Below are 10,280 nucleotides of genomic sequence, written 5' to 3' on the forward strand. Positions count from 1 at the left end.
GAGGCCAGGGGGGTTGCAGCGGAGAGGCTGACTGTGATGCCAACGCTTCTCCGCTCTCTCTTACCCCGGAGACTAACGGGCTGGACGGAGCTTTCAGAGACTGGGACGGAGAGCACTGGGTTCCCCAGCACCATAACACCAATGACGTGGTCCTCTGGAATGGGAGGCAATGGCCTGGAAGTGGAACACGATGACTTGCCAGTCTGAACCCGTTGCCGCTGTTCGAGACAGGCCACCATATCCCAGTAGGGTAGACGGGTCAGTTCCGTCCGCTCTTGCAGTGGTGGTGGGTTATTGAGAGCCGCAATGAAATAAGAGTTGGCCAAGCTCTCGGGAATAAAACACCTATTCCCTTCCATGTCTTTGGCGAAGTCTCTGAGAGGGATCCTCTTCTGGGGCGGAAACGGCCCGCCGCCAGCAAGCGTCTCAGATATTAGGTCGTTCCACCACTTTGCGTCAGACATGGTAAGGGTTGTCTGCTGGGTTAAATTTGGCTTGTTCGTTCTGTCAGGAACAGGACACGAACCCAGGTGCAGACAGTTAACAGAAACCTTTTATTTTATAAAGAAACAAGAAAACAAAACCCATGAGGGGGCAAAGACACTAGGTAAACAAAACACTAGTGATGGGTTATTTGCAGCAAGGCTTCGGAGCGTGTGTCGAGAATAAATGGGCGTGCCAGATGAAGCCTTGATTCGAGGCTTGTGTTGTTAACTTAGAAATCATGTGACCAGTGACAAACGAGGCCTCGGTTTGTGCGCCACGTCATTGGTTCGGTCTGAGTATCAATTCCGGATAAAGAAGTTTCGAAACTCGCGCCTCCTTGTGGGTGTTTTGGCGTTTAGTGTTGGATAGGTGTACGGAGTGATAGAAGCAGCGGTAGAAGCAGAGTGTAGGAGCAGAGTGTAGGAGAGTTTATTGTTAGTAGTAGATTATATTAGTAGTTATAGTATATAAAATTATAAATATACTATATACTATTTGTTTTGATTAATTATTAGCTATATTATATAATATTATTATTGTATTAGTTAGATTAGAACAGTTGGATTGATAAGGATTTTTGGATTTGGACTGGACTGGTTGTTGAGTTAGATTGCCCTATTCGGATTTGTTTGCCTTTTGTGACCTGTAATTTGGTCTTTGTAATGGAGCCTGTTACAAGAAAAAGGAAATCCTCCCCTGTCTGGGAGTATTTTGAAAATGTTGCTCACAATAAAGTATGTGTAATTGTTATATTGTACTGTGTTAATATTATAAGACACACTTTATGGCAGCATGGTCTTTCATGTCCATTATTTCATGTTTTAAGGTAAAATGCTTGCTGTGCCATAAGGAGCTAACATACAGCAATAACACCTCTTCCATGCTCAGGCATTATCGAGCACTGCATGAGCATGCACCAACTACTGTCAATCCACAGACAAGTCAAAGTAATATATAATCTTATTTATTACATTATGTTATAAATTGTTAGACTCTTACAATACACCAGCATTGTGTTTTATTATAGTTTCAAAGAAAGAAATGGTGAATGAGGCCTTGGTGAACATGATCATCAAGGACTCCCAACCCTTTTCCATCGTGGAGGATGCTGGGTTTAGGGAGCTTCTGCAAGTGTTGGATCCCACTTATGTTATTCCTACTCGAAAGGTATGTAATTAATGAAGTGGTTCAGTATGAAAAATAAAGACTAAATTTATTTCTATCCACAGGCTTTGAAGGGCATGGTTGAAAATAAATACAGGGAGACTAAGGAGAAGACAAAAGAGCAGTTGCAGCAAGTTGTGTCTGTAAGCCTTACATCTGACATGTGGACATCACTACACATGGATGCATACCTAGCAGTAACCTGCCATTTTATCGATGAAGAGGACAAGCTCTGCACCACTTTATTAGATGTACAACATTTCCCTAAGTGTCATACTGCAGAGAACTTGGCTACTGGACATATGAAGATCATGGAGGAGTGGGGCATAAAAGATAAAGTAAAGTGTCTGGTAACTGATGCTGCAGCCAACATGATAGCATGTGTACGAACATTAAATGTTAGGCATGCAATATGCATTGCACATGCACTTAATTTAATTGTAAAGAAGTCTTTTGATGACATCAGTAGCTTCAATGAAATTCGCACAAAATGTAGAAAACTTGTGACATTTTTTCGAACAAGCACTACTGCAAAAGAGAGACTGGCCCAAGTACAGGAACAGATGGGGAGACCAGTTCTTAAGTTGATTATTGAAGTGGACACTCGCTGGAACAGCACTTATAACATGCTGGAACGACTCTTCTCGGTTGAGAGAACCAGTGGGGGCAGCCCTGGCCTCTCTAAGGACTGACATTACCCCTCCCACAGCACTGGAGTATGAGGCAGTTCAAGATGCTCTCCATGTTCTTGCCCCTTTCCACCAGGGTACAGTAGAGCTTTCTGGAGAGAAAAGAGTATCTGCCTCCAAAGTGATACCTTTGATGAAGATGCTACATCACAACATTAACAACAAGTGTGAAGGCCTCAAAACAAATTGCGCAAGGCAGCTGGGTGACAGCCTGGTTCAGAGGGTCAGGGAAAAGGCTGTACATTTAGAAACATTAAGTGTGATGACTATTCCCACATTACTGGACCCCAGATTCAAAAAAATTGGATTTTTAAGTCAAGGAAAAATGCAAGAAGCTATGACAAGATTAAAATCTGAATGTGCTACTGTCATCAGAAGTGCTGGTGTTCATTTTGTTTCCACCAATACCCCCCCAGCTCAGCTGCCAGCCTCTTCAGAAGCAGGCCAATCATCTACAACCACAGTAAGTAGAATATTTTTTGGGGGTGTATATTTTCACATTTCTGATTAGTACATTGTTAATGGAGATTTTTTCTTTGTACTATTACTTTTAGGTGACCTTTGGCACCTGCTGGATAGCACGGTTGATCTAAGTAGAAGGAGCTCAAGTGCAACCGCAGATGCTACTGTTGAAGTGGGCCGATACTTATCTGAAGTGAATGTCACAAGAACGGAGGACCCACTAGTATATTGGGCTCAACACAAACATCAGTACCCACACTTATACCAGCTGGCACTGTCATTTTTATGTTGCCCTGCATCTTCCGTTCCATGTGAAAGGATCTTTTCCAAGGCTTGAGAGGTTTTATCTAAAAAGAGGAATCATCTTAATCCCAACACACTACAAAAAATTCTGTTTCTCAATAAAAATCAATAATACATTCCAAAATTATGTGTTGCAATTTTCTTCATTGTACCCTCAGTCCCATAAGCACTATACATCACTAAAACTACTAATGGTTCCACTTTACACACACACACAAATTTTATTTTTACATTCTTCCCACCCCAGACTACTGTACAAAACAAAGTCATACTTGCATAGTTCATAATGTCCGTTTTCAAACAATTAAACTAATTATTAACTGGGTGTATTACAAATCAAGAAAATACACACAGACAAATAGTTTTTTATTTTATTATATAACCAGAAAATGAACAAATTTCTGCTTAGGTCAGTGCATAAAATGTATTTTATTCATCTGCTATTTCTTTTAAACATCGCTAGATGTCACTAGGGAGCACTGTTGAACGAAGCTTCGGGTAATGAACCTTTCGGTGAAGCAATGGGCTGTAAAGCGTCAGTGGTTCAGGAAGCCTCATTTTGCCATCACTACAAAAAACTAAACTAAACTAAACTAAACTAAACTAAACTAAACTAAACTAAACTAAACTAAACTAAACTAAACTAAACTAAACTAAACTAAACTATGAACTGGACAAATAACTTTGACAAATATACACTTGACTAAGACTTAAAAATGGCATACACTTTAAACAGGACTGGTACAAACGAGCACAGGACAGCAAACACAAGGGCATTAAATAGGGGAACAAATCAAGAGGGGAACAGGTGACCTGATTCAAACAATAATGGGATAATTAACGAGGAAACAAGGGGGCGGGGTCAGGAGACGAGACAGAAAGCACATGGCTATGAAAAACAAAGCCAGTGCTCTCACACAAAACATGAGGCTGCCATGATCCTGTCACTATGACTAGAAAACTGTGATCTGAAGACAAGATCATGACAAAATCAAGTCCTTGTGCATGTTATGAAATATTATGTTTTGATATTTAGTGTAGAGTATTTAGGGTAACGTTCTTATAACCAACCAAAATAAAGTTAATAAAACGTCTTAAAAATTAGGAAAATGTTCCTAAAACAGTAATATAATGGCGAATTGAACTTTTTTTAATGTTCTTTTTTTCATGTTCTTTGATCGTTTTGAAACATGTTCTTAGAACATTAATATAACAACAAACCTAACCATTCTAGAAACGTTTTTTAAAAATGTTCTTGTAACCAAACAATAACATTAATACTACGTCTAAAAAACTGGATGCTTTTAACGTTACAAGAACGTTTAAAGCTAATGTGTTTTAACCAATTCAATTCAATTCAATTTTATTTATATAGCGCTTTTCACAATTTGGTAATTGTATCAAAGCAGCTTTACATAATAGATGCAGTGAAAAGCACAGAAAATCGACAGATAGCACAACATAATAAACGATAGCACAAGCAGTTAAATTTGCTACGGCTATAAATCAACATTATAAACAAACGTATTACTAATGTAACGTATAGAAGTTAAGCCCAAAAAGGCTGCCTCCCCGGGTTGAAAAACCCCCTAGGAGAAAAAAAACCCCGGAATTTTAGCCGGGGAAGTAAAAAAAGTCATAGGAGGAAAAAACCCTTGGGAGGTATATATATATATATCTACACATTGAAACGGAAGGAGATTGAGCGGAGATTAAGCGGAGATTAAGCGGAGATTAAGCGGGTTCTGCCGGTGGTCTTTGGTCAGGCATCAGCTGGACATCACGTTGAAGAACAGCTAGTAGATCAGTTGTGTGACGACTTTCACATGTACCGGAACTGGATCTGTTTGTCTCGTCCTCGGGATCAAGGACGAGACAGGGAGAGAGACACAAAATCTTATTAGCGTAGGGGCCGTTCACATAGAAAACAAGTGTCACACAGTAATGTGGTTTTAGTCAGCTCGGTTCCGGACAGGCTAACTATTGCTGGTTAAGTGTATTACATATAGTTAATGATTTTAGAAACGGAAACAGAACTCGTTTGACTAAGGCCAGAGGCCCCACTGCCGTCGTTAATGCTAACGTACAGTGGCAAACGGTTCTGTATGACATACTATTTTAAGGTCATGGGAAAAGGCCAAAATTGCAAGCCGGCCATATTTGGCAGTTAAGACTCAGTCGAAAACCAATTCAAAGTTTCAGCATATTACTAAAGAGTATTAGTGAGATTTACCATGCTTTGAAGTGTTGACGAAAAAAAAGGTTTTAATTTATTCATTAATTAATTTATTTATTTATTAGGTTGTACAAGCTAGCTATTAGGAGAAGAGTACCATTGTTAAAACAACTATTTGAAAGCCTTGTTAAAGAGAAAAGTTTTAAGTCTAGATTTAAAGTTATCTACTGTCTCTGATTTTCGGACGTCGGTTGGTAAATCATTCCATAGCTTAGGGGCTCAGTAGGAAAAGGATCTGCCACCTTTAGACACTTTTGATATTTTAGGGATAATTAAGAGGCCAGAATTTTGTGACCGCAATGCACGTGATGGATTGTATTCTGATAGTAATTCTCTAAGATATGAGGGTGCTAGGCCATTTAAGGCTTTGTAGGTGATTAGTAATATTTTAAATTGTATACGATATTTAACTGGTAGCCAGTGTAAAGATGCCAGAATTGGGCTTATGCGGTCATACTTCTTAGTTCGAGTAAGAACTCTTGCAGAAGCGTTTTGAACTAGCTGAAGCTTGTTGACCTGTTTTGCATGGCATCCTCCGAGTAACGAGTTACAATAGTCTATTCTGGAGGTCATAAAAGCGTGGATAAGCTTCTCTGCATCTGATGCAGACAACATATGGCGTATTTTTGAGATATTTCTAAGGTGGAAGAATGCTGTGCGGCAGACATTGGAGATATGGCTGTCGAAGGATAAACTGCTGTCGAACATCACACCTAAATTCTTAACCGTGGAGGTTGGCACCACAGTGCAGCCATTTATGGGCAACTTGTAATCTGTCATATTATATTTGTAGCGATTCGGTTCGATAACAAGTATCTCTGTCTTATTGGAGTTTAGCATAAGAAAATTATGTGACATCCAGTCACTTATATCGCTGATGCAGTCTGATAGCTTAGAAAAATTTTGTGTTTCGCTAGGATGCGAAGAGATGTAAAGCTGTGTGTTATCTGCATAGCAGTGAAACTGTATGTTATGATTTCTGATAATATCTCCCAGAGGTAACATATATAACGAGAACAGGATAGGACCTAAAACTGATCCCTGCGGTACGCCGTATTTAACCAGGGAGTGATGTGACTCCTCCTCATTTACATAAACAAAGTGATAGCGATTGGTTAGATAGGATCTGAACCAAGCTAGCGCCTGACCACTGATGCCAACATAGTTTTCTAGCCTATTAAGTAAGATTGTGTGATCTATTGTGTCAAAGGCTGCACTAAGGTCTAATAATATAAGGAGTGATATTTCACTACGGTCGGATGTTAGGAGAAGGTCATTTGTAACTCTAAGCAGCGCTGTCTCTGTGCTATGGTGGGGCCTGAATCCTGATTGGAACTTTTCATACGTACTATTATTTGCTAAGAATGTGCGTAGCTGGCTTGCCACAACCTTTTCTAATATTTTGGAAAGAAAAGGGAGATTTGAGATTGGTCTAAAGTTATTTAGATCTCCCTGGTCAAGGTTTGGTTTTTTAATGAGCGGTCTAATAACTGCTAGTTTGAAAGCTGTAGGAACGTAGCCTAATTCTAATGATGAGTTAAAGACATTTAGTACTGGGTTAGACACTATAGGGAATACCTCTTTGAGTAATTTTGTGGGAACAGGGTCCAATATACAGGACGATGATTTGGATGATGCTACTAATTTAGATAGCTCATCTATTGTAGTAGGTTTAAATGACTCAAGATGTTCGTATGGTAGGCAAGCATTAAATGTATTACTGGGTAGAGTGGTGGCTGCTTGGGTACCTACAATGTTTTCCCTAATAATCATAATTTTCTTAGTAAAGAAGTTCATGAAGTCGTTACTATTGTGTGGGAGTTTATTAGTGGGTTCTGTTTGTTCTTTATTTCTAGTCAGTTTCGCAACTGTGCTAAAGAGGAAGCGAGGGTTATTATGATTTTCTTTAATAAGATTGCTGAGATATGTAGATCTGGCGATTTTTATAGCCTGTCTGTAGTGTTTAACACTCTCTTTCCATGCTGCACGCCATACCTCTATCTTTGTGCTTCTATAATTTCTTTCCATTTTCCTAGTTGCCTTTTTGAGTGCTGCTGTGTGATGATCATACCATGGAGCTGGCGTTTTTTCTTTTATTATGTTTTTTAGAATTGGAGCTAAGGCATACAATGTGTTATAAAAAAAACTGTTAAGGTTTTCTATTACAATATCTAGATCTTCAGGGTTATCTGCTACATGTTTCATTTGGGACAGGTCTGGAAGAGTGCTAATAAAGTTATCTTTAGTGGTGGAAATTATTGTTCTGGCTAGTCGGTAGCGTATTGTGGATCGAGTGATCATATCTAGAAGTACCGTGTATGAGACAAGGTAATGGTCTGAAACTGCATCGCTCTGAGGTGATATCTCGATTTCATTAATATTGAGCCCGAGTGACAGAATTAAGTCTAATGTGTGCCTATGAGTATGCGTGGGCCCTGTCACGTTTTGTCTAATATTGAGAGAATTTAGAATATCCATAAATGCTAATCCTAATGTATCTGTTGGGTTATCAACATGTATATTAAAGTCACCAACGATAAGAGCTTTATCTACAGTGACTATGAGGTCAGACAGGAAATTTGATATTTCTTTAAGAAAATCTACATGATGGCCCGGAGGTCTATAGATTGTAGCACGGACAAAAGAGAGCTGTTTATGGTTACGATCAGTTATTTCCATATTTAATAGCATTATTTCAAAGGAATTAAATTTTAGTTTGGATTTATGGTTTACTTTAAAAACATTTTTGTATATTGTAGCCACACCACCCCCTCTCCCCTTTAAACGCGGTTCATGTTTATAATAGTAGTCTTGTGGGGTGGATTCGTTTAAACTAATGTAATCGTCTGCTTTAAGCCAGGTTTCTGTTAAAGAGAGTGCATCTAAGTTTTGGTCAGTAATTATTTCATTGACAATAGGTTCTTTATTGGTAAGCGATCTAATGTTAAGAAGGCCGAATTTTAACATTCGAGGTTCATCTGTAAACGTATTGTTTTCTAATTTTATGTTAGTAAGATTTGTACGAGACGAGGTAAGCGGTGCTCTGTATTTGTTTGTTCGAGGAACGCACACAGTTGAAATGTGTTGATACTCTGGTAAGATAGATTCTAAGTTCTGGGATATATGTGATCTTGACATGTCAGAGCTACTAACAGATGGACGGGTAGGCCGATCTATCTGTTTCCTGACCTGGGCCCTGGGTAGTCAACCTGTATTAGAATTTAGAGTATTGGTCAGATTTCTAGAGAGTAGAGCATTTCCTTCCGATGACGGATGAAGGCCATCTCTCTTTAGCAGGTCAGGTCTCCCCCTGAAGTGTTTCCAATTATCTATAAACCCTACGTTATGCTGAGGGCACCATTATGACATCCAGTGGTGAAGAGACACTAATCTGCTATAAGTTTCATCACCCCGGTAGGCGGGGAGGGGACCAGAGCAAATTACATTATCAGACATTGTTTTTGCAATTTCACACACCTCTTTAATAGTATCTTTGGTGATCTCTGACTGGCGGAGTCTGGTGTCATTTGCGCCGGCATGAATAACAATTTTAGAAAACTTACGCTTAGCATTAGCCAGTACTTTAAGTTTGGATCTAATGTCAGACGATCTGGCTCCCGGTATACAGTCAACTATGGTGGCTGGTGCCTCAATGTTCACGTTCTTAAGTATCGAGTCTCCAATTACAAGGGCACCTTTAACAGATGTCTCAGCCGGTGTATTGTTTAGAATGTCGAATCTGTTAGAAACTACTAGGGGGGACTTCAATGGGCATCGAATATGACTACGCCGCCTGACAGTCACCCAGTTAGTCGGCAGTGTTAAATCAGTTGCCGGAACCGAGCTATGTGTACTACGCGTTGCCGTAGGCGCACCCGAAACAGTGTTTGAAACATTAACATTAGCATTAGCGGTCTTACTGGCCTCAACGAGCGTTCGGATGTGCGCTTCTAGTTCTGCAACCTTCTCCGTCAGCCTTACTACTTCAATACACTTAACACATGTAAACCCCTCTGTGCTGATGGAAGAAGCTAAACTGTACATGTGGCAAACAGTGCAGGTTACAATGACAAGCGGAGTCTTACCGTTTTCATTTTGGGTGATGGCGTCTCTGTTTGCCTGAACGCGGTCCGTGAAGCTGCATCGAGACCGGTGCTCGCTCGCTGGCTGCCTCGTACGTCTCCGGGTGTCAGGAGCCAGGGTGATGTGAGGCATGCTGTACCGCCTGGTGCTAATGCCGGGACACAACTCCTCCACAGCTTCCCGCTCTGGTGAGGAAAGGTCTGAAAAACATACATCGGATGAGTCCGCCATTAGATCGAAAAGGAAGGCAGATTTACAGTAAACAAACAGTGAGGAAACGGTAAACAAACTTCAGCCGGCACGTTTGTTGAAGCTAGCGGGCTATATGCTAACACTAAGGGCCAGATTTACTAAACAGGGCAAATTAGCACATGAGCGCAATTCCAAAAATGCGCTGATGGGAGTGGTGATATCTGCGGGTTATTTACTAAAAAAGCGCTAATTAAATAACACAGGCGCAACAGCTGATTTCCATAATGACCAACCAATCTACTAAGAGCAGCGCAAATTAGCGCATGGTTGCAAATAAGCAGAGATGATGCTCCTGCAGGTGCATGTGATATACAGGCCGATAAATAAAGGCAGAGAGACGCGTGAACTTATCTGGTAAAATGATGGCGGAAAAGACCAAGGAGAGGCAGCGGAGGGAGAAGTTTTCTGCCCAAGAACTGGATGTGTTAGTAGAGGAGTGTAGTAATTATAGTAAAATGCTTCAAAATCGCAATGTCCAAACTGCTCGTAAAAAGGACATTTGGGAAACCCGACATGGTCTGAAAACCCTGTTTTACTGTACCAAAAGCTTCCGGCCGATTTGGGAATATTATATGCTGATGTACTATTTTCATCAGTGACTTCAG

General features: G+C 40.2%; 1 protein-coding gene across 2 annotated transcripts; it reads left to right on the forward strand.

Annotated features, from left to right (window-relative positions):
• Positions 1-1,187: 1,187 nt before the first annotated feature.
• Positions 1,188-2,499, forward strand: LOC129451115 (E3 SUMO-protein ligase ZBED1-like). 2 transcript variants are annotated; one of them, XM_073871126.1, is made up of 3 exons: positions 1,188-1,433; positions 1,514-1,653; positions 1,716-2,499. In XM_073871126.1, the coding sequence occupies exons 1-3, from the start codon at positions 1,271-1,273 to the stop codon at positions 2,340-2,342; spliced, it is 930 nt and encodes a 309-aa protein (XP_073727227.1). In that variant the 5' UTR covers positions 1,188-1,270; the 3' UTR covers positions 2,343-2,499. The 2 variants fall into 2 exon arrangements, with proteins under 2 accessions (XP_073727227.1, XP_073727228.1); XM_073871127.1 differs by lacking the exon at positions 1,188-1,433 and having other exon boundaries at positions 1,507-1,653.
• The last annotated feature ends 7,781 nt before the right edge of the window (positions 2,500-10,280 follow it).

The sequence above is a fragment of the Misgurnus anguillicaudatus genome, chromosome 2 (assembly GCF_027580225.2).
Source record: "Misgurnus anguillicaudatus chromosome 2, ASM2758022v2, whole genome shotgun sequence".
Lineage (NCBI taxonomy): Eukaryota > Metazoa > Chordata > Actinopteri > Cypriniformes > Cobitidae > Misgurnus > Misgurnus anguillicaudatus.